At 42.4% G+C, this 25,350-nt stretch overlaps 1 protein-coding gene across 2 annotated transcripts in view; it reads right to left on the bottom strand.

The window, feature by feature from the left end:
* The window catches only part of LOC132407432 (olfactomedin-like protein 2A), a 49,678-nt gene that overhangs the window by 4,088 nt on the left and 20,240 nt on the right, over positions 1–25,350 (bottom strand). Inside the window, exons 3-7 of one of the 2 annotated variants that reach the window (XM_059993921.1) lie at positions 24,881–24,988; positions 22,341–22,520; positions 20,787–21,051; positions 7,061–7,264; positions 2,266–2,451 (exon numbers count right to left, since the gene is read on the bottom strand). In XM_059993921.1, the coding sequence (XP_059849904.1) occupies positions 2,266–2,451; positions 7,061–7,264; positions 20,787–21,051; positions 22,341–22,520; positions 24,881–24,988 (943 nt within the window). The remainder of the gene's footprint in view (positions 1–2,265; positions 2,452–7,060; positions 7,265–20,786; positions 21,052–22,340; positions 22,521–24,880; positions 24,989–25,350) is intronic. The other variant, XM_059993922.1, reaches the window with a different exon arrangement.

Below are 25,350 nucleotides of genomic sequence, written 5' to 3' on the forward strand. Positions count from 1 at the left end.
TCAAGTTGGAGCTGGATCCCAAGAAAGGGAATTTGTAGAATGCCTACAAGATGGCTTTCTAAAGCAGCTTGTGGTTGTGCCTACTAGGGGAAAGGCAATTCATGATCGGGTGTTCTGTAATGAACCCGATTTGATTAGGGAGTTTAAGGTAAATGAACCCTTCTGAGGCAGTGATCATAATATGGTAGAATACACCCTGTAGTTTCAGAGGGAGTATATTAAGGTAGAGATATCAATATTACAGTGGAGTAAAGGGAATTCGAGGCACGAGAGAGGAGCTGGCCAAAGTTGATTAGAAGGGACAGTAGCAGAGATGATAGCAGATCAGCAATGGCTGGAGTTTCTGGGGCAATTTGGAAGGTGCAGGATAGATACATCCCAAAGATGAAGTATTCTAAAGGGAGGGTGAGGCAACTATAGTTGACAAAGGAAATCAAAGCATAAAAGCAAAGAAGAGGGCATATAATATAGCAAAAACTAGTAGGAAGTTAAAGGATTAGGAAGCTTTAAAAAGCCAACAGAAGGGAACTAAAAACCATAAGGAGAGTAAAGTTAAAATATTTAAGTAAGCAAGCCAATAATATCAAAGAGGATACCAAAAGTTTATTTCAGATATATAAGAAGTAAAAGAGAGGTGAGAATGGGTATTGGACTGTTGGAAAATGATGCTGGAGAGATAATAATGGGAGACAAAGAAATTGTGGATGAACTTAGTAAGTATTTTGCATCAGTCTTCACTGTGGAAGACACTAGCAGTATGCCAGATATTCAAGAGTGCTAGGAATTAGAAGTGAGTGTAGTTACTTTTACTAAGGAGAAGGTGCTTGGGAAGCTGAAAGGTCTGAAGGTAGATAAGACACCTGGACCAGATGGACTATACTCCATGGTTTTGAACAAGGTAGCTGAAGAAATTGTGGCAGCATTGGTAATGACCTTTCAAGAATCACTCAATTCTTGAATGGTCACAGAGGACTGGAAAATTGTAAATGTCACTCCAATCTTTCAGAAGGGAGGGAGGCAGAAGAAAGGAAATTATAGGTCAGTTAGCCTGCCATCAGTGGTTGGGAAGATGTTGCAGTTAGTTATGAAAGATAAGGTTTCGGAGCACTTGGAAGCACGTTATGAAGTAGACCAACATCAACATGGTTTCCTTAAGGGGAAATCTTGCCTAACAAATCTTGGAATTCTTTGAGGAAATAACAAGCAGGATAGACAAAGGTAAGTCATTGGATGTTGTTTACTTGGATTTTCCAAAGGCCTTTGATAAGGTGCAGTATACAAAACTGCTTGGCAGGAGGCGAGGGGTCAGAATAAAGGAGACCTATCGTGGTTGGCTGCCGGTGACAAGTGTTGTCCTGCAGAGGGTCGGTATTGGGACCACTTTTTTTTTCACATTATATGTCAATGATTTTCCATGATGGCATTAATGGCTTTGTGGACAAGTTTGCAGATGATACAAAGATAGATGGAGGGGCAGGTGGTGCTGAGGGAGAGGGACTCTGCAGAAGGACTTGGACAGATTGGGAGAATGGGCAAAGAAATGGCAGATTGAATATAGTGTAGGTAATTGTATGGCCATGCACTTTGGTAGAAGGGAAAAAGACATAAACTATTTTCAAAAAGGGGAGAAAAATAAAAGATCTGAGGTGTAAGGGGACATGGAAGCCCTTGTACATGATTACCTAAAGGTTAACTTCCAGGTTGAGTCAGTGGTAAGGAAGACAAATACAATGTTAGCATTCATTTCAAGAGGACTAGAGTATAAAATAAGGATGTGATGCTGAAACTTCATAAGACATTGGTCAGACCACACTTGGAGTATTGAAAGCAGTTTTGGTCCTCTATCTAAGAAAAGATGTGCTGGAATTGGAGAGGGGAGGAGGTTCACAGGAATGATTCTGGGCACAGCCTCAGAATAAAAGGACATTCATTTAGAATGGAGATGAGGAGGAATTTCTTTAGCCAGGGGATGGTCAATCTGTGGAATTTGTTGCTACAGACAGCTGTGGAAGCCAGGTCATTGGTTGTAATTAAGGTGGAGGTTGATAGGTTCTTGATTAGTTAGGGCATCAAAGGTTACGGGGAAAATGTAGGAGAATGGAGTTGAGAGGGATAATAAATCAGCCTTGATGGAATGGCAGAGCAGACTTGATGGGTGGAGTGGCCTAATTCAGCTCCTATGGCTTATGAACACAAAAGAGATAATCATTATTAACTGAAATGTGTCTGTTACATCTCCAGTGAGTTTAAAGTGTCATAGCTCACCTTGTTTAAAGTTTTCAAGGTTTCTAAATTCTACCAGATTGTTTCCATAGTAATAGTTGGTCACGTAGATCCGGTTGTCTTTTGCCAAGGGATCTTTCATCCAGGCACCCTCATTACGGCCATAACTTTGGTGTTTGATAGGAGGTTCGATCATTGACAATGTCCCATAACATTCACCTTCACCGACTTGAGATAAAAAGAAGAAGAATTGTACAGTATAACCACAAGAGATTCTGCAGATGCTGAAAATCCAGAGTAACGTAGACAAAATGCTGGAAGAACTCAGCAGGTCAGGCAGCATTTCTGGAGTGAAATAAAGAGCCAACGTTTCAGGCCCAGGCCCAGGCCTTTCATCGGGATAATTATACAAGTCTCAGACACTGAGAAATACAACAGAAGTGTGATATTGTGCAGGACAGAACAGTATCTGATCTACAGTCGTTGATTATAAATGTTCTTGGACAGGAAATGATAAAATACTAAACTGAACAAGGTTTGCAGTGTTACTGAATAGGGGAGTGTATGAAAGCAGGGGCAGGGTTATTCAGCAAACTACTAATTGAATCATGCTTCAGAAATTCAGGTCTATTGAAAATGCACATAAATTGTTTCATTGAGAAAGACACATCTCTATTCATTTATACTAATTGCATCATCTCTCAACAGATAGGTTAATGGGAAATTTATGCATCACATGTCATCTACATTGTGAGAAGTTGTGAAGCTCCCAGATACAGACCGGTCTGCATATCCTGCAGTATAGAAACATAGAAAATAGGTGCAGGAATAGGCCATTTGGCCCTTCGAGCCTGCACCGCCATTCAGTATGATCATGGCTGATCATCCAACTCAGAACCCTGTACCTGCTTTCTCTCCATACCCCCTGATCCCTTTAGCCACAAGGGCCATACCTAACTTCCTCTTAAATGTAGCCAATGAACCGGCCTCAACTGTTTCATGTGGCAGAGAATTCCACAGATTCACCACTCTGTGTGAAGAAGTTTTTCCTCATCTCAGTCCTAAAAGGCTTCCCCTTTATCCTTAAACTGTGACCCCTCATTCTGGACTTCCCCAACATTGGAAACAATCTTCCTGCATCTAGCCTGTCCAATCCCTTTAGAATTTTATAAGTTTCAATAAGATCCCCCCTCAATCTTCTAAATTCCAGTCAGTATAAGCCTAGTCGATCCAGTCTTTCTTCATATGAAAGTCCTGCCATCCCAGGAATCAATCTGGTGAACCTTCTCTGTACTCCCTCTATGGCAAGAATGTCTTTCCTCAGGTTAGGGGACCAAAACTGCACACAATATTCTAGGTGCGGTCTCACCAAGGCCTTGTACAACTGCAGTAGAACCTCCCTGCTCCTGTACTCAAATCCTTTTGCTATGAATGCCAACATACCATTTGCCTTTTTCACCACCTGCTGTACCTGCATGCCCACCTTCAATGACTGGTGTACAATGACACCCAGGTCTCGTTGCATCTCCCCTTTTCCTAATTGGCTACCATTCAGATAATAATCTGTTTATCTGTTTTTGCAACCAAGGTGGATAACCTCACATTTATCCACATTAAATTGCATCTGCCATGAATTTGCCCACTCACCTAACCTATCCAAGTCACCCTGCATCCTCTTAGCATCCTCCTCACAGCTAACACTGCTGCCCAGCTTCTTGTCATCCGCAAACTTGGAGATGCTGCAATTAATTCCCTCGTCTAAATCATTAATATAACTGGGGTCCCAGCACTGAGCCTTGCAGTACCCCACTAGTCACTGCCTGCCATTCTGAAAAGGTCCCGTTTACTCCCACTCTTAGCTTCCTGTCTGCCAACCAATTCTCTATCCACATTAATACCATACCCCCAATACAGTGTGCTTTAAGTTTGCACACTAATCTCCTGTGTGGGACCTTGTCAAAAGCCTTTTGAAAATCTAAATATACTACATCTACTGGCTCTCCTCTATCCACTCTACTAGTTACATCTTCAAAAAATTCTATAAGATTCGTCAGACATGATTTTCCTTTCACAAATCCATGCTGACTTTGTCCGATGATTTCACCTCTTTCCAAATGTGCTGTTATCACGTCTTTGATAACTGACTCTAGCATTTTCCCCACCACCGATGCCTCTCTCCCTCCTTTTTTAAAAAGTGGGGTTACATTAGCCACCCTCCAATCCTCAGGAACTAATCCAGAATCTAAGGAGTTTTGAAAAATTATCACTAATGCATCCACTATTTCTTGGGCTACTTCCTTAAGCACTCTGGGATGCAGACCATCTGGCCCTGGGGATTTATCTGCCTTTAATCCCTTCAATTTACCTAATACCACTTCCCTACTAACATGTATTTCCCTTAGTTCCTCCATCTCACTAGACCCTCGGTCCCTTACTATTTCCGGAAGATTATTTATGTCCTCCTTAGTGAAGACAGAACCAAAGTAGTTATTCAATTGGTCTGCCATGTCTTTTTTCCCTATTATCAATTCACCTGTTTCTGACTGTAAAGGACCTACATTTGTCTTGACCAATCTTTTTCTTTTCACATATCTATAAAAGCTTTTACAGTCAGTTTTTATGTTCCCTGCCAGCTTTCTCTCATAATCATTTTTCCCTTTCCTAATTAAGCCCTTTGTCCTCCTCTGCTGGTCTCTGAATTTCTCCCAGTCCTCAGGTGTGCTGCTTTTTTTTTGCTAATTTATATGTTTCTTCTTTGGACTTGATACTATCCTAATTTCCCTTGTACAAGTACAATTACCAAAAGGTGTGTATACAACTACAGCAAGTAATGAGGAGAAACAGCATTACACTTATTGATAATATAAGCAATAGGAGCAGAATTAGGCCATTTGGCCCATCAGGTCTACTCAATCATTTCATCATGGCTGATCCATTTTCCCTCTCAACCCCATTCTCCTGTTTTCTCCCCGTAACCTTTCATGTTGGACTAATCAAGAATCAATCAACCTCCACTGTAAATGCACCTGACGATGTGGCCTCCACTGCCACCTGCGACAATGAATTCCACATATTCACCATCATCTGCCTAAAGCAATTCCTTCTCATCTCCATTCTAAATGGATGTCCTTCTAATCTGAGGCTTCACCCGCTGGTCCTAGACTCCCCCACTATAGGAAACATCCTCTCCACAGACACTCTATCTGTGCCTTTCAATATTCAATAGGTTTTTATGAGATTCCCTCATTCTTCTAAATTCCAGGCCCAGAGCCATCAAGCACTTCTCATATGATAACCATTTCATTCCCAGAATCATTCTTGTGAATCTCCTCTACACCCTCTCCAATATCAGCACATCCTTCCTTATATAAAGGGCCCAAAACTGTTCACAATACTCCAAGTGAGGGATCACCAATGCCTTATAAAGCCTCAGTAGTCCATCCTTGATCTTATGTTCTAGTCGTCTCATAATGAATGCTAATAATGCACTTGTCTTCATCACCACCAACTCAACTGGCAAATTAACCTTTAGTGAATCCTACATGAGGAATCCCAAGTCCATTTGCACTGGCAACCAACCAGAAAAGACCCCCTTTATTCCCACTGTTTGCTTCCTGCCAATCAGCCAATCTTCTATCTATGCTAGTATCTACCCTGTAATACCATGTTAAGCAGCCTCGCTTGTATCACCTTCTGGAATGGGGGGGCAGTGGAGAAGAGAAGAGGCACTGCACAAGATCAAAATAAGCTGCAGAAAGTTGTAAACTCAGTCAGCTCCATCATGGACACTAGCCTCCCCAGCATCCACAAAATCTTCAAGGACCCCCATCACTGAGGAAGTTCCCTCTTTCTCATTGCTCCCATCAAGGAGGAGGTATGGGAGCCTGAGGACAAACACCATGTTTTAGGACAGCTTTTTCCCCTGTCATCAGATTTCTGAAAGGACAACAAACCCATGAACACTTCCTCACTACTGTATTTCCTCTGTTTGCACCACTTGCTTAACTTTTTAAAATTTAACCTTCTGAATACATACTTCTTACTGTAATTCAGTTTTTATTATTATATATTGCAATAATCTGCTGCCATGTAACAACAAATTTCACATCATATACCAGTGATATTAAACTTGATTCAAGGATGGAGAATATATTTCTGAATCAGAACGGGGTGCGATTTGGAAAGGTACCAGTGGTAGTGGTGTCCCCTTGCTTAACAGTTGTGGGGTGGGAGTATTCTGGGTGGGTAATGGCAGTACATGTTGGAAACAGTGATACTGCAACTACTGTAGGATTGGAAGTACTCGGGGGGGGGGAGGGTAACAGCAATGCATGTTGTCAATATTATTATTACGGCTCTGCACTGACGCACAGGGAATTAATGTTGAGGGTGCCAGTCAAGCTGTCTGCTTTATCCTGGATGGTGTTGAGTTGCTTTTCTGTGAACTAGAACAGGTCAGCGAAATGCAAGCTAGTTCTGGGGGGCAGGTGCTACATCTGGATTACTGGATCAAAGCATACAGTGGAATGTGTTATCTGTGTTAGTAACGAACAAGGACTTGCTGGAGGCAGCCCTCAAGTGTCACCACACTGTCCAATGCCAACACAGCATGCCAACGATGTTCTTGGTATTGCAGACCTACCCATATGATTGACAGTTAAACACCCTCTAAAATTCCTTGGCATGTTTTTCAACTGAAGGGGAGGGATAGACAGTGACACCATGAAAAAAACTGGCAGATAAACAAATGAAAACATGCAAAAATATGTCACAACAGAACCCATTCTTACTCATTACAGATTCAGATCTGTAAACATTTAAAACTGTGTGAATGTACCTGTATTTGGCCTGGTTGTGTGAGGGGTCTCTGTGGCGTTTGTGCCAGACCCAGCTGTGGTGATTGGATTGGTTTTGGGGAATGGAGCTGCGGCTGAACTCTCCGCATGCTTGTCAGCTCCCTCAGATTCGCGAGAACCCTGAGACTTCTCTCCCGTTCGTAACTCCTGATCCTTGGAACGAGATGTCCCTTTAGAAGAACTATCTGAAAGTGATATTTCAAATAAAATTAATCAGTGTGGGACCATTTCAAATGTTACAAGCACAAAGTATCAACAATTGAATAATGTAAGTTATTTCCCTAATTAGCAGAGAAATTAAGTGTCCATTGGTGCACAAAGGCAGCATGCAGTGTTACCGTGGGTGATTGCCTTGGAAGCTTTTCTTGCAATCACAAGAGCCTGTTGGACATTGATAATGTAAGTTCCTACAGGCCTGTTTCCCTTGTTTGTGGTGGGGGGGGATAGGTGGCATAGGAGCTGCATAGCTTGGGCTGTAGCAACGTCTATGTCTCAAGCCAAGGGCTTGCCTGCTGCTGCAGTTCAGGTGATTAGACGCTGAAGGCAGTGTAGCGTGGCATCTATGCATGGTTGGGGGCTGGCCTCCCCCATCGATGCTACCTCCAATGTTCAATCAGTAGAACGACAGGCTGATATGCCGGGAACTGTACCATCGATTTATGGGACATGAGGATGAAAACAGAAGGGAAGGTTATTCTAAATTTCACAATTTCTAATAACAATTCTACATCTTCCTTTTACATCTCCTCTAGAACCAGCTGTTGTTTCTGTCCCTCTGTCACCATTTAATCCTTCCTGCTTCCCACACTGCTACATGCCTTCTTACCTCCTCCCTCCACTCATGTTTTCAAAGTTTATTTATCCTTGGCTTTTCTGACTACGAAAAGAGGTTACTGACCTCCTTGTGTTGCTGCCTGATCTACTGACCACTTATGGTACTTTTGTTTTCTGTCTTAGAGACATGGAAGTTAGCATGGTTTGTCTGAACATAAAGTTAACAAGTTTGGAAAGCTGTAAGTAATCAAGAAATTTTCTAAATGCAACACAACTTGGGTGGTCAGTATTTGATAAATGAAGATATCACTTGTGAACTCAAGGACTTTAATAAAAGTGTCCCTTCACCATATTTATATTTAACATATTTCCCCAAAAGCTTCTTGTAAATTTCCTGGAAACTCTTTGTCCTTTGAGGCTATTCCCATTACTGTAATCCCAGGCTGAAGGCACGTACTGCACATCAGATAAATTGAGCATTGAGTGTTATGGTTCAAGCCTCTCCCAGTCACAAAGAAGTCCATCCAAAACCTGCAGATTAAATCCATTCTGCGGTCTGATTAGATCATTCCATTTTGCTTTCATTCCAACCTCACTGCTAAGTGGGATCAAAGTGTGGAAATCACTGGAGACACGCTTCAGGTCATTTTCTCTCCAATGCCAAGAAGCACAGGTATGTGATCTGGAAAAGCACGAGGAAAACTGAGGCCTCTCTATCCTGGGAAACCCCCACTAAGACTTTCCCCTTCATCCACCGACGCACAAATGAGAAATGGTTCCTCATCAGTGGTGTTGATGGATAAATTTCCTATCAGTGGGCAAGGAAGGAATTAACAGGCCATCACACCCTCCTGCTGGAAGTCCACCAAGGGTTAAAAACTACCCTGAGATATTTGATTTGCTAATTCCTTAGGTAATTTAAAGGTGCGCAGAACATCTTGAGGATGTGGGACATGGAGGTATACAATGTCAGTTTCAAGGCTTGAAGAAGCACAAGGTCAATTTTGTCACACTAGGTGCCTGAACCTTGTACAAACTCTCTGTTGACTCACCACACAGCCAGTAATTAATTAATAAATAAATAAATAGATAGATAGATAGATATATACACACACACACACTTATTTATTTATTTATTTTTACAGAGGACTCACAGTATTTCTGCTTTTTCTCAAGTTTCCCTACACTCCAACAGCAATGTTATCGTAACACACAAACTAATCAATCACAAGGCTCTAATTCAGTAACAATGAGAAATTATCTCAAAAAGCTTCAGATAAATGCTTAAATAGCTGGACAAATTAAAGCTTAAGCACATTAAATTTGAGGATATTTTTATGAACACAGAAACTTGAATCAAGCAAAATTTTTGAAAAAAAACTACAAGTACAAGCTTGTTAAGAAAATATTTTTAACGTGGGCGTAGCAGTTAGCACGAGGTTATTACAGCTTGGGGCATCAGAGCCTGGAGTTCCATTCCAACATCATCTGTAAGGAATTTGTTCGTTCCTCCTGGTGAACTAGTCATAGCAAATTGTCCTGTCATTAGGCAAGGGTTAAATAGGTGGGTTGTTGGGCTGAAAGGCCTGTTCCACACTGTATCTCTAAATAAATAAATATTTATTAGCTGATTAAATGTTGGAACCATCATTATCTGAAGCAACAAACAATATTCTGTTGATTTCCATCACTGCATCTTCAGATACTTGTAGCACATGGTACTGAATGACTAGGTTTTACTCTCTTACTGTTCGACAACTGCTGTTACTGTACTGTGCAATAGTCTTAGGCACCCTAGACTTTTTTAATACGGTTTCAGTAGTATGGCCTCCACAGAGCCCTGATCTCAACATCACTGAGGCTGTCTGGGATTAGCTGGAGAGACATAAGCAAGTGAGATGGCCAAAGTCTGCAAAAGAACTGTGACAAGTTCTCTAAGATGCTTGGAACAACCTACAAACCAATTTTCTTATAAAACTGCACATCAGTGTACCCAAGAGATTTGATGCAGTTTTAAAGGCATAGGATGGTCACAACAAATATTGATTTAATTTTGTCTTTTACTGTTTACTGCTCTTTATTGTAACTTTTTGACATTTAGAGACTTTTTATTTCATTATTTTAAGGCGTCTTTGCTTTACAGCATTTTTAACAATGTGCCCAAGACCTTTGCACAGTACTGTACAATAAATAATTATACAGCAAAAAATTATTTACAGAACATTAAAATAGGATCACTGGGCCCCTCAGAGATATTTATCAGGAGCTCTGCTTATACAGGGCCCTTTGCATCGTCAATGATCCCTCACACCATCCAACAATCTCTTTGACCCCACCATCAGGCAGGAGGTACCATAGTATTTGAGCAGGGACTGTTAGGATGGGAAACAGCTTTTTTCCCCAGACCGAGACACTACTGAACTCCCTGCCACCACTCAGGTCTCATCACGTATGAAGCACCAGTAGTGTTATAGGGTTTTCTTTTTAATTTGTTATAAGTGCATCTTACTATTTGTTAATTTATTTGTGGTAATACTACTTTGTGTTGTGGATGAGTTATATGTACTGTGTTGTGCACCTTGACCCCGAGGAACATTGCTTCATTTGGTGCTATACATATGGACAGTTGAATGATAATAAACTTGAACTTATACTTGAGCTTCTGAGTGACAGAGGAACATCTGACACTTTTACATCACAAATTATAAACATAAGTAAACTGTTTGGTTTGCCGTTGAACATTGGTAAGTAGAAGTCTAGTTCAATTGTTTCTTTGCATTTTCCCATCTCATTTACGCCTTGTTCCTTCAAGGCCAACTGTCCTTCTCCGATGCACACACCCTTGAAAAAGTTAGGAATGGGAATAATTGTGACTTTAACAGCTTCAATCACATCCATACAGGAAATAAAAATGATTAGAGCTGGTATTTGTACAGTAACTATTCTCTCACTACTTTGATAGTTGCCAGTTCCTTACCGTGAGAATTGAAATGGATACCAGTGGTAAAGCAGGTGGAAGCTCAGTGAAACATGGACAGTCCACCTAACCAGCCTGGATAACTTCACTCACCATAACTCAATCTACAGACTCACTTTCAAGGATCTTGTACATCGGATGTTCTCAGTACTTTTTTTGCAGATTGGTTTCTGGAGGCAAGGGGCGGGCTAGTAAAGTTCACTGCTCCACGAGGTGTACTTGCCTCTGTGTTGAAGTGAGACTGTGGCCTGCAACTAATGGGCTGACTTTCTGACTGTGGACTCACTTTCGTGAACTTCAGTCTGGAGTATTATTTGCTTACTTATATTGTTTGTACGATTTGCTTTTTTTCTCTCTGCACATTGAGTCTTTTACTTAAATGGGTTCTATTGGGTTCTTTGTTTTTTGGCTGTCTGTCAGGAGACGAATCTCAAGGTTGTATAAAGTACACTGTACAGTCGGCCCTCCTTATCCGCGAGGGATTGGGTCCGACACCCGTTGTGGATACCAAAAATTGCGGATACTCAAGTCCCTTATTCAACCTGTCTCAATGTGGTGGACATTACGACCTGGCGGTAGAACTCTGAATCCGCAGTGTTTCTGTTCACAAAAATAATCACGATCACGATTGAAACTAAAGTGGAAATAATAAAGCGATTGGAAAGAGGTGAAACACCATTGGTCATTGTAGCCTAACACTTTTCCCATCGGTCAACGATCGGAACAATTTTAAAGGATAAAGTGAGAAAGGCCCTGCCTCGATGAAAGCTGCAATTATTACTGAGCAACGCAGTGGTTTAATTATTGGGTTTTAGGGTTCTGAGTTTTTGATCCTCCACGTTAACCCGGCACGGTGGAGAGTGCATTCGGGAGCCATCTGTCACTGGATTGAACTTGGGAACTTCTGTTCTGGAGCCCAGCGCTGAAACATACGTTCTTAAGCGTTTTATATGCATAGAAAGGTAAAATATATACTATATAGTAAGACAAACGTTTGACTAACTGAAGCTAAATAATACCAGATGTACCTGTTCTGACTTAACTAGTAAGAGAACCTCCAAATTTTTTCGATCCCAATCCACAGTAACCCACGCACATCCTCCCGTATACTTTAAATCATCTCTAGATTACTTATAATACCTAATACAATGTACATGCTATGTAAAATAGTTGTTATACTGCATTGTTTAGAGAATAATTACAAGAAAAAAAGTCTATACATGCTCAAACAACAAATGCTGGAAGAGCATTTCTGGGTTTTCACGATTTGCGGTTGGTTGAATTCGCGCATGCGGAATTCGCAGATAAGGAGGGCCGACTGTACATAGTTTGATAATAAATGTACTTTGAACTTTTCTCCAGTCTTCTTATATGCAAATTTCCATAAATTCTATTGTATTTCTTTACTTTCCTGTAAATGTCTGCAAGAAGTGAACCTCAAGGTAGGATATGCTAACATATATGTACTTTGATAATAAATTTATGTTGTCTTTGTAAATGTGTATTGGCAGAGACAGGTGCCATCAGCTGGTAGGGCTAGCTTGAACTATTTTATTTTCAGTCCTGAAGAAGGACCTAGCCCAAAATGTCACCATTCTTCCTTTCCTGCTGAGTTCCTCCAGAGTTTTGTGTGTCACTATTTCATTATCAGAGTGGTTACAATGATTTTATTTAGAGATACAATGTGCAACAGTTCCTTCCAGCCCTTTGAGTTGCACCACCTACCAACCCACCAATTTAACCCTAGTCAAATCACCGAACAATTTACAATGACCAATTAACCCACTAACCAGTACATCTTTGGAGTGTGGTAGGAAACTGGAGCACCCAGAAAAAAAATCCATGTGCATATGGGAAGGAATGTACAAGCATACTTACAGAGGATGCTGGAAATTAACTTGGAACTCCAACACCACGGACTGTAATAGAGTCCAGAAGACATAGGCAATTTGGCCCATTGAGTCTGCTCTGCTGTTTCATCATGGCTGATCCAATTTTCCTCTCAGCCCCAGTCTCCTGCCTTCTCCCCGCATCCCTTCATGCCCTGACCAATCAAGAATCTATCAGCCTCGACCTTCAACTTGGTCTCCACAGCTGCCTGTGGGAACAAATTCCACAGACTCACTTCTCTGACTAAAGAAATTCCTCCTCGTGCTAACTGCTGCGCTACGTTGGCGGTTATCTTCAAGGATGGACAAAGGAGTGAACATAGGGAACAGACCTGTGCTGGCTTCTTGCCAGAGGGAAGATTATTAATGCATCAATAATCTCACAGAGAGATCCTGCCATTATGTCTGACCCCCTGCAACCATAACTCCAGCTTTTGGAGAACTTTCTTAGCGATCCCACTGGCGAGCTCTCACCTGCTCCTCGGAACTGACAGTGACAGTGGATGCTGTCAGCAGCATTCTCTCATCTCTCAGTGGGTTTGAACCCACTGCAGTGACAGCAGTGCAGGAACCCCAACTGAGGCAGAGCCACACTGCAGCTGGCCGAGGCTTTAAGGTCAGTCGTTAAAACATCTGTTCTCTCTGGTGGAGCTCGGTTGTTTTGTGGTTCTGTTGTGAAAAGCATGTTGGAGGGTTGGGTGTGGTCTTCTGTTCAGGATTTACTCCCTCAACCAACTTGGCCTTGACAGTTTATGGAAGCTGGTTCAGAGCAAACTGGTTGCTGCTTTTTCTTTAGCATTGAGTGCAGTTTGTAAAAGGAAGACTAAGGAGCTGATTTTTACTACAGGAGGGGGAAAGCAGAGGTCCATGATCCAGTCCTCATCAGGGGGAAGCAGAGGAGCAGAGGGTCCTCAGTACTATCATTTCAGAGGATCTGTCCTGGGCCCAGCACTTCATTGCCATTACAAAGAAAGCGTGGTAGCAACTCTACACTCTTAGAAGTTTGGGAAAATTCAGAATGTCATCTACATGGCATGGAGCACTGTCACAACAAAGCAGCATCCATCATCAAGGACCTGTACCATCCAGGCCAGACTCTCTTCTTTCTGTTCTCATCAGGAAGGAGGTAAAAGAGCCTCAGGATTCACACCACTAGGGTTCAGAAACTCCAACACTGAACGATTCCCACTATCTACGGATTCACTTTCAAGGACCCTTTGTCTCATGTTGTCGATTTTTGTTAATTATTTATTTGTTTGTTTGTTTAGTTTATTTTGTATTTACTGTGAATGCCCACAAGAAAATAAATCTCAGGGTTATTTATAGTGACCTATAAGTACTTTGAATAAGTTATGGCTTTGATACATTCTGGAGCTTAATTCTGATTTAACACAAAAAAGTTGCTACTTATTGTACTTCAGCTTAATTCCATCATGTGCAGAAGACCAGGAGGGGACAAGAGCTGACTGGGACAATAAATGGCCAACTAGTCACTTTGCTGAACTTTTTTTGCTCTGAATAATGATACAGCAACTAGTAGTAGTGCGATCACTAGAGTCAAGTATGATATTCTCAATGGGCTATGATGTAGGTATACAGCACAGGACAGGTCCCTCCAGCCCTTTGAGCCACACTGCCCAGGAACCCACCAATTTAACCCTCGCCTAATCACAGGACAATTTACAATGTCAAATGACCAACTAACTGGTACATCTTTGGACTGTGGGAGGAAACTGGAGCACATGGAGGAAACCCACAAAGTTCAAAAGGAGAGCGTACAAACTCCTCACAGATGTAGCTGGAATTGAACTTTGCATTCTGGAATGGCCCGAGCTATAACAGCATTGCACTAACCACTCTGCTACTGTGGGTTGTCTATTGGTGAGTCCTCCAGTGGTTGTGGAGGCCCTACTGGGATCCATATATCCTGGTGCAGAGTGGGCAAGAGCAAGTGGTGGCTGTGGTCAGTGGGTGGGTCTTTTGGTTGATGAGACTCTCCTTTGGTAGCTATCCCTACAGGGCTTACTCTGCTCTGCAGAAGTGGCTGCCGAATACCGGCAGCTTCCTCAGCAGAGCCGCAGACAGAACGTACTAGCCCCCAGCGACAGATCAGAATAAGTATAGTGTGGTTATGTTATGTTATTGGTAGATAGACCTTTTATGCTGTAATATCTGATTTCCCTTTTAAGAACATTGTGTACAGTTGTGAGCATCTGAGTTGTATCTCATGTGTGGCAATAAAGAAAGCCTAACAGCAGGAGAGCTCAAATTCCCAGCCACTGGTTAAAGTGCAGGCTGTGTGTGGACTTCAGTGACTACAGAATGCACAGGGGGAGGAGGGTGGGAGTCAGTGTGTCCTGTAACTCACCTTGCTGAGGGATCAGATACAATAAACCTCGCATCCACCCGTCACACATGATTCTTTTACAGATAAGTTATCCTCTCATGTACACACCATAGACACACACCTCTCAAACACACCCAGCGTGAATGTACGCTGTCTCTTTTCACACAATACAGAGAAGTACCGCCTCCAAAAACTCCGACAAACACACAACCCAATACACACAATCAACTCCACAAACTTATCACTTCCTCCACATACCATAAGATAAAAGAGCAGAATTAGGCAATTTGGCCCGTAGAGTCTGCTCCGCCATTTCATCATGGCTGATCTATTTCCCTTTCAGCCCCAATCTTCTGACTTCTCCCCATATCCCTTCACGGCCTGACTAATCAAGAATCTATAAACCTTTGCCTGAAATACATCCAATGACTTGGCCTCCCTACACCCTACACACACACACACTCATCACTTCCCCCGCATTCAACCCACATGTACATGCATAAAACATGTGTAAAACACACGTACACACACACACATCACCCCCACAAACCTATCATCTCCACACGCGCACAGAGAGTTGTGGGGTCACCTAGGGACCCCACAACCCTCCTTTCACAGCATGAATGGGCATTCTGAGAATATTTTAATGGAGTTATCCCTCCCGAGGCAAGAAGTTTCAGGAAAAGCAATTGGGAAAGAACAAAGCTACAGGAAAACCTGTTGGCAACAGGACCAGTCTGACCAGGAAATGACAACACTGCTCAATGCAATTTGTAAGCATTGAGAGTTGAAACAGGATGCATACCACAATATTCTTTTTGGAGTGAATTGGTTCAAGCAGCTTCATTTCATTGCACCCTCCCTGTTTGGTTTGTATTGTTCTCCACAGTTTGCCGAGCCTTAGGGAGCCATTCAACCGACGGAGCAGATTTTCCAAACTTAGAGACTAACCAGTTATCACCAGAAGCATAGACACAGGAAACAGCAGATGCTAGACTCCGAAGCAACAAACTATCTGCTTGAGAAACTGAGAGGGTGGAGCACCCTGGGCTCCTTTCCCACCACAGATACTGCTCAACCCAGAGTTCCTCCAGCAGACTCCTACTGAAGACAGGAGATTGCAGGTTTTGGTATCAAGGATGAAAGGCAGAACACACTGGGTCAAAAACTCAGTGGCTCAAGTAGGATCTGTGGAGGTAAAAGTTGTGAGTCAACATTTCGGGTCGAGACCCTGCTCTGGGACTGAGAGAGAAGAATGCCGGTATATGGCAGTACATAGGGTGTGAGATAGAGGCTGAGCGGTGGGAGCTGGAATGAGATGCGGAGGGGATGATGGGCAGATGGAACACTGGAGAAAACTCAGGCAGTCACGGGGAAAAAGTACAAAGTCCTCACAGGCACTAGTGGGAATCAAACCCCAATCCTTTAGTTAGAACTGGAAAGTGACTGTGCTAACCACTTTGTACCATAATGTAGGTGAGAGACACTTTTTAGTGATTCCAGAGAAGAAGTTCGCTTTCAGTACTTTCACTGTGTCAAGTTATTGAACATTTATTTAGTATTTCAAATACTTTATAGATTGTGCAGATAGAAAAGGAAGAATTGTCTCAGCTTGCTATTAGAGCAGGTGAATGAGGTCCCCAGGGATAGTAAATGAACTACTTTTAGTAGTTTCCTGCTTGGTTTATTTAAATTAATTTATTTTATTTTGAGATACAGTGTGAAACAGGCCCTTCCGGCCCAACGAGCCAAGCTGTCCAGCAACCCACCGATTTAACCCTGGCCTTATCACAGGACAATTTACAATGACTAATTAACCTACTAAATGGTACATCTTTGGGCCCTGGGAGGAAACCCAAACGTTCACAAAGAGAATGTACAAACTCTTTACAGACAGTATCGGAAATTAACTCCAAACTCTGGAACACCCCAAGTTGTAATAGTCTCACACTAACCACTACACAATGAGAAGATCATTGATGATGCTCTCAGACCACTGACATTGTGCTGATCAGTTTACTCCCAAGCTCCCGGCCTTTGGTTTTATAATTGCCAAAATATAGTCATCACAATAATATCAACTGCAATTTGTTCAGAGGTTGACTGACCATGAACTAATTCTTGAAACTGAGGTACATATTATACCTAAAATTGCATCAAGGATTACATTTAATACTGTAGAATAAAACATCAAACCAATTCCCTTGTCTGCAAGATAAAGGATATCATGTTGACATTGGAGACAAATTTAGGCTCTTACAAAAATAGAAACTATGGTGCTCTTCTGCCAATAGGAACACTATCCTTGGTCATTTGGGAATATGGACACACCTTCTTTACACTATAGTAGAGAAAACAGATGTACACCCCACATAGGACCACCAGGAATCAAGAGCAAGACCACCCTGTAACTATACAAATCACATTGGACCACAAGGAAATGCTGACCATGACTAGAGAAATGAAGTTCAGTCTAAAAAAAATGCTGCGATTGTTGTAATGTAAACAAAAGTGATGGGGATGTTCAAACAGAGAAGTAATAAATGACCGTTTTCAAACTCAGGCCTTAGAGGGTTTCTTATATTTGCAGAACCAGCCAACAAGCTCTTGCATTGTCTCTCCAGAGATAAAAGATTAGTTCCTTACTCTTGACCAGAGCTGCAGCCTAAAAGAGGCAAAATGTTGGGTGTCAGGGTGGAGATACGTCTTTACTATAGGACGTGTAAACCGCTTCTTCCCTCCACTAGCCTTGGGGGCAGCCTTGCAGGTCACCCTTGGGGGCAAGGTGTAGCACTGCTTAGCAGCCCCCCCCCACCCCTGGATCAGGGTCACATGAAGCCATGGGAGCAGGTGGTGGATGGTCGTTTGAGCAGCTGGTGCAGATCACAAGTCCTGGTTATGTGACCACTCACGCCAGGCAGGCAATCTCTGAAGAGTATTGATAATGGTTGGGGTCACCCGTCTCATAAAGACGGCCCAGAAGAAGGCAGGGTCAAACCACTTCAGTAGAAAAGTTTGCCAAGAACAATCCTGGTCATGATTGCCCTTGTCATATGACACGGTACATAGTGATGTTGGCACCGGACTGTGTGGCAACACTTGCGGGCTGCCTCCAGAACATCTAGGGTGTGCTGGTTGTTAACACAAACACACTTCACTGCATCTTTCGATGTACATGTGATAAATTAATTAATTTCAATCTGATGCTGAAGAAAATGATCAAAAGATGACAAGTATTTTTGCTACTTGATTTATATGGCAGAAGAAATGATGTACTGGCAAAGTGAACATCTCTCAAATGAGATGATCAGGCCAGGCCATCTACCTGTTCAGATACCAACAAGCAGATTATGTATGAAAAAACTTATCGCTGGAGGAACTCAACAGGTGGAGCAGCATCTCTGAGGGGAAAGGAACTGGCAATGTTTTGGGTCAAGTCACAATTCCTTCCCCTCCATAGATGCTGCCTGACTAACTGAGTTCCTCCAGAGCCCAGTATGCATAGTAGTTTAACAGTTAGTACACTATACAAATACGACCTGGGTTCAATTCCTGCCACTGCCTGTAAGGACTTTGTACATTCTCCTCCTGAGGACGTGGGTTTCCTCTGGAGAAACCAAGCACAGCTTAAGAATTTTCTGCTTCAAAAAGTTAATGGAATGTATTTGTTCTGCTGTCACATTACCTAGTGCGGGGGTAGGCAACCCGCGGCTCCGGAGCCACATGTGGCTCTTTTACGTCTGTGCTGCGGCTCCCTGTTGCTTTGGGAAATAATTGGTTGTGGTGACCCTTTTCCTGGCACATCCGAACCGACTCACAATTAGATAGCCTACGGGGGTTTGCGAGCACAGAGCTTTGGAGCCTCTGCGCCATGGGGGGCAGGTTGAGGGAGGCTTAAAAGTGAGGCTGAAGATTTCGAATAAAGTTTTTTCCTTCGACTGCAGTTACCGACTCCGTGTCATAATTTTAGCGCTGCGTGTAGCACACCGCTACATGGTCAGTATTTAATTAAAATGTATTTTATGTTGGTTTGTTAGTTTTTGAAATGTAAATCTAAATTTGAAGATTATGGTGATCTTGTACAATCTAAATAAGACGTTGTGGCGACCCATTTCCTGACACATCCGAACTGGCTCACAATTAGCCAGCGTTCAGTCTAAGGGAGATAGCCTACGGGAGTTTGTGAGTACGTGTCTTTTGCAGCATCCGCGCCCATGGGGGGGGCGGGTTGAGGGAGGCTTAAAAGCAAGGCTGTTTAGTTCGAATAAAGCTATCTTTGACTGCAGTTTACTGACTGCGTGTGGCACACCGCTACAATGTGTTTTTATCGCTGGCTGTCCAGAGGGGAGGTGCTGAAACACTTTGTCGCGTGTCTGGAAGAAGTGAAAACTTTCCTGGGCAGCAAAGGGCTCAACTTTCCTGAGCTGGAACAGCCAGAGTGGCTGGAAAAGCTACACTTCATGGTAGACATGACAGCGCACCTGAACACGCTGAACACAGCTCTTCAACGGGGTAAGGACGTACAGCCCTGCACATGTTGGAGGATGTTTTGGCATTCGAGCGCAAGTTGACGTTGCTTGCCAGAGATTTACAGAAAGGCACATTGTCTCACTTCCCCAATTTGAGAGAGTTCAAACAATGTCACGACATGATAAATTCAGAGTATTTACATTCTGCAATCATCGCAATGCAAATATCGTTTGGGAAATGCTTCTGTGAGTTCAGAGAGGAAAGAAACACATTATCCTTCCCGGTCACTCCCCTAAGCATCAATCCATCCCTACTGAATACGACTGCATTGTCAGGTGTGAGTCAACCTGAACAAGTATGATAAATATTTTAATTGCCTATTATTTTACGTATATTCATATGTTTTCATTGTTCAGTGAAATAGTCCTTTTATTTTTCAGGTTGACAGCTGGCTGATGTTATTTTTGGTTTGCTGCTGGCGGCAAATTTAAGTTTGGCGTTTTTCATAAATATAAGAAGGACTCAAATAGACGTTGAGTATTTTACTTAAAAGTAACCTTCAACCCAACGTCTTTTTTTCAGAGTTCAAAATGTTTTTGTTGCATGCAGAAATGTAATTTCGTTTTCTCTGCAGGAGTTCATCAATTTCATAAATGCAACACATAGCATAAAGGCAAAACAAAATGTTGTATGCAGTGTTATTTCATTTTAAATGTCAAACGGGTTTTGCGGCTCCCAGTGTTTTCTTTTCTGTGGGAAACGGGTCCAAGTGGCTCTTTCAGTGGTAAAAGTTGCTGACCCCTGATTCTCTTCTCAAAGTTTTAATACTTCAACTTGCTACGAGTTATAGAGACATGCAACACATATCCTTCTTTACTTGGGCAGGGGTGGAAGCTCCACAGTAAATCACATTATGTGCAACACAGCCTCTTACTAATCCTTAAATATAATTTGTTTAAAAAATGGAAGGGGATGATCCTTCATAAGGTAAAAAATGAGTCAAAAGATCAGACATTTTTGAAAATGGTAAGCACAGACTCAGTAATGGATATTCCACAGCAGGTTTTCACATTTGCTAAGCACAGAGACCTGCCTCCCTTTAAACTCATCAGGTTTGTTGGAAAATTTATTATACCTCCGTGAACCATCTAAAAAAAGCAGTGAATTAAAAATATATTGTGAGCATTAATTGGCAATAGTATCTGATAGTCTATGTGAAAACACTAGGATTTTGCTTTCTTTGTACTTACTCTTACCGTGATTTCCTGTGTCTTCGCGCCTTCCGGCTATGTAGTAGGTGACACTTTTTATGATACCCGGCTGCTGGACACCAGACTTGGTCTTGCTGGTGGGCTGTGGTATTTTGAGTAAGGCGGCTGGCTTGGTTTTTGCAGCTGCCTTCTTTGGTTTAATCACTTTGGTTTTTGGTACCTTGGGAGGGGTTTTTCGGGCCGGTGGCTTTTTCTTGTTCTCTACTTTATTTAAATACTTCACGCCCTTTGGCCCAGTTGTGTCCTGAAAAAAAATGTTGTAGATTCAGTAATAATCTGAGGATGTCCCAGTACTCTGAACCTTTCAAATGAGCTGTTCTCTTTTTATTTTCAATTTTATTTAGAGATGCAGCACAGTAACAGGCCCTTCCACTACAATGAGTCTAGGCCGCCCAATTACACCCAAGTGACCATAAGACACTGGAGCATAATTAAGCCATTTGGCCCATCAAATCTGCTCCACCATTCTATCATTAACCTACCAATTAACTTACTAAGCCGTATCGCTTTGGAATATGGGAGGAAACTGAAGCATTCGATTTAGGAGCACCAATTTTAAGGCTTATTTTACCAGCTCCTTACAGTGGTGGGAACTGAACTTAGCTCTCTGGTGCTGTAATACATTACACTAACTGCCATGCTACATTGCCACCCCCTTTTCTTTCTTTCTCATTGATGTCCTTCTATAAGCCCACAGCCCATTTGTGTGGCTGGTGTTGCCGATATTCACCAGCTCTTGTAGTGACTCTTGTAGGTCTTCTCCACACTCCTGACCTGCTTCTCACCTTCCACCAGGTCTCTCCCACACCACGGTTCTCCCTCTGCCTCACTACACTTAGCGAACCTCTCTATGCCATTAAGCTCCTCTTGTTCCCCTTGCTCTCATCAGTGGATCCAAGTAGCTGTTTGTATGCGACAGCAGCCACACCACGGTACACCGCTTCGACAGGCAGGCTAACCCAGGTGAGGGCAGCGGGTGCCCATCACACCCTGGTGAGATAGGGATACTCCTGCCCTTTCACATGAAGTCTGCTGCAGTTGACTATGTGGATGAGAGGTCCAACGGCTGGGAAGGAGATTCTGCAATGCTCCGTGGAGAGCGAAGATATGACAAGACATAGAAGACACCGTGGTCATGTACTGCGGCTAAGGAAGACCCCAGTTTGAGATGCTTGTTTGTACCATGACTCAGACTTCTGAGGTCAAAAGAGTGGACTTGACTGTAGAATGGGTGTTCCATTTTACAGCTCTCCCCACAGGCTTCCTGTCATCATTGGACACGATAGACAACCACTCTTGCACTTCTTGCTACTGCTAACCTTTTATAAACTAGCCCAGAAATGAGTCATAGAGTAATAGGGAACCTAGCAATTAGTGTCACACTATTACATCACAAGTGCCCAGGTTCACTTCCACCATTGTTTGTAAGGAGTTTACATGCTCTCCTTGTGACTGCACAGGCTTCCACCAGGAGGCAACCAATACATATCACTGTAACTTTTGATGTGACAATTCATCTTTTAATCGTCTTACCTGTTGCTTATCTTCCGCACCTGCATCCTTCTGCAGGAGCTGGAGACCCAGCTTTGAAATTTCCTTCTTTACACTGAGCATAATTTCAGAGTAGTTTTCGTAGCGTCTCATCTGATCAGAAAGGTTTTTCACGCTCTCTTTCATGAAGTTATTCTCCCTGGTCAGGTTTGATTTGATGGTCTGAAACACAGTAGAGTTTATTCCATCCATCAAATAATGTACCAGCTTCAGAGTTACAATTATGTCAGTACATGTCCTAGAAGAGATTTCATTGCTAGCCCAAGTCAATGTAGAATATCACACATTAAACTGAATTTCATCAATATGGTTTCCCAGTAACAACACTCAGCTCTATAATGTTTCAGGGAAGAATTATTTAGGAAATATTTTATTTCTAGTTGAGCTTGCGAACAGAGACAATCAGATTGAAGGATGCTGCAGCAAAGTGATAAGAGACATGGACAGAGTGGACAGCCAGAGATTTCTTTTTCCCCTGGGCTCAAATGGCTAATACAAGGGGGGATAATTTTATGGTGATTGAGGAAAGTACAGTATGGGGGGGGGGGGATGGCAGAGGCAGGTTTTTATTTATATACAGAGAATAGTCCAATGCATGTGGACATTTAAGGAACTCTTGGATAGGCACATGGATTATAGAAAAATATAGGAGGAAAGGGTTAGACTGGTCCAAGTAGGTTCTAAGGGTGGCACAACTTAATGGGCTGAAGGGCCTGCACTGTGCTACGGTATCCTATAAAACATTCTTTATTGAAAGGAGTAAACTGCAATTACATTGTAGTGTTTGGGTAAAGTAATATCTTGGGGCACAAATCCTACACATGACAAAAGCCTACAACAGTATTCTTCAAAAATGAAATTTAATGTGAAGATTATTCATAATAAGTATATATGTCTTCATCTTACTTTATAGAAACAAGCAATTGAATTTCTCACTGATTTAAATGTGCAATTCTTTTATTTCTGTGTATCCAAGTAATTAATAACTTTAACAAAAAACTCTGGTATACAGTGCTCTGGGCTGAGTAAGGAGGCACCCAGTACAGCCCATTCATCAGAATCCCTTATTGCAAGGGTCACCTATCTTTTTTTATACCATGTCTCTTCCCACTTACTGAGGGGGGGGGGATCTGTGGACCCCAGATTGTGAACCTCTGATCTATTGGGAATTCTGATAACTGGAGACAAAAACCTGAGCAAGGGGCTTCTAAAGGGTAAAGAGCATTGGGGTGGTTGTGTCAGGAGATGAAGCAACTATGGAGTAAAGGACAGGTTCAAGGCCTTGTTGACTGGAGAATTGACTGATGAATGAACTTCCTAGCCAGTGGGAATGGACATACTTATCGCTATATTTCAGAATAAAAGCCGCCTACCTGACTCAAGCCTGTTGCAACTTGATAAACACAAGAGATTCTGCAGATGCTGAAAATCTTGAGCAACACGCTCAAAATGGAGGAACTCAGCAGGTCAGGCAGCATCTGTGATGGGGAATAACAGTTCCGGCTGACACCCTTTATCAGGTTGCATCAGCTCAATTGTTTATTCCCCACCATAGATACTCCTGACCTGCTGAATTCCTCCAGTATTTTGTGTGTGATGCTACAAGACATTTGTTATGTTTTGGTTGGCTTGTGTGGATGTTCCGCTAAAGCATTAAGGACGAATCTAGTCAAGAGTCCACTAAAGTATATGGAGTTGGGTGCCCTGCACCGGTTTTGCTCAGAAGTTTACCCAGTACATGATGATTTGCTCGGCTATACCATCCTTTGCCCTTGATGAGCAGAACGAGCATGTAGGAGATTAAATACTGTTTCCACCTTGGACTGGGTCAGATACACAACAGCCGATTAGTCCTTAGGCTTGGATTGGCTGTGAAGAGGTCACATTTAGTTTAATTTACTTATCCTACTTTATTTATTTAGTGATATAGCATGGAAGAGGCCCTTCCAGCCTTTCGAGCTGCATCACATAGAAATCCCCAAAAACCCTGATTTAACCCTAACTAATCATGGGACAATTTACAACGACTGATTAGCCTATCCAGTAACCCTTTGGAGTGTGGGAAGAACTGGAGTACCAAGCCAAGACACACACCTTCCACAGTGAGGACTTACAGAGTACACTGGGATTGAACTCCAAACTCCGATGTCCCAAGCTGCAATAGCGCAGCGCTAACCACTACACTGTGTACTTGAATGAACCTCTACTGAAGTCCAGGGAAGAGGAAAGGATAGGTCACATCCTTCAGATATCAGGGAATCCCCTTAAATAATATCTGCAACCTTTTCCATTCAAGCAGGGGTTCCCAACCTGGGGTCTCGGTTAATGGTAGGAGTCCAGGGCATAACCAAAGGTTGGGATCCCCTGCTAGAGAGAGACTGAGACAATCAGTGATGGTGAATGCTAGGAAACATGATACTGAATGAGAGTGAATTCCCTCATTTTCATTTCTCCTTCTGTTACACTGCTCTCTGTGCTTTCGGGGTTCCCAAATGACTAACAGTGAACTTTGTCTACCACACCTCTTCAAGGTTGTTCATCTGTGTTGTCACTTTCCGTATGTACGAGTGCACTTTCATCATATCGATGCTGTACAAGGTGCCTTCCAGGAGGTCAACGAGTGACTGCAACTAGAGTGAGAGCATAGAGTTGAATTAAACACGTGAACCATTTTGTCAGGTGAAGTGTTACCATTTTAAGATTTCTCTTGTAGTCAGTTTAACTCAGATGAATTAAGGTCCATAATTTGATTTCTATACCAATATTTCCTCATGTTGCCCCTTCCACCCCACCCAAAATTAACTAGTTAGTTGAGGGCACAATGGGCAGTGGCATCAGCAATCTCAAACGAGAAAAAAATCTGCAGATGCTGGAAATCCAGAGCAAAACACAAAATGTTGGAGGAACTCAGCAGACCAGGCAGCATCTATGGAAAAGAGTACAGTCGACATTCTGGCCAGAAACATCAACTGTACTTTTTTCCATAGATGCT

This window comes from Hypanus sabinus, chromosome 18 (genome assembly GCF_030144855.1).
Source record: "Hypanus sabinus isolate sHypSab1 chromosome 18, sHypSab1.hap1, whole genome shotgun sequence".
Lineage (NCBI taxonomy): Eukaryota > Metazoa > Chordata > Chondrichthyes > Myliobatiformes > Dasyatidae > Hypanus > Hypanus sabinus.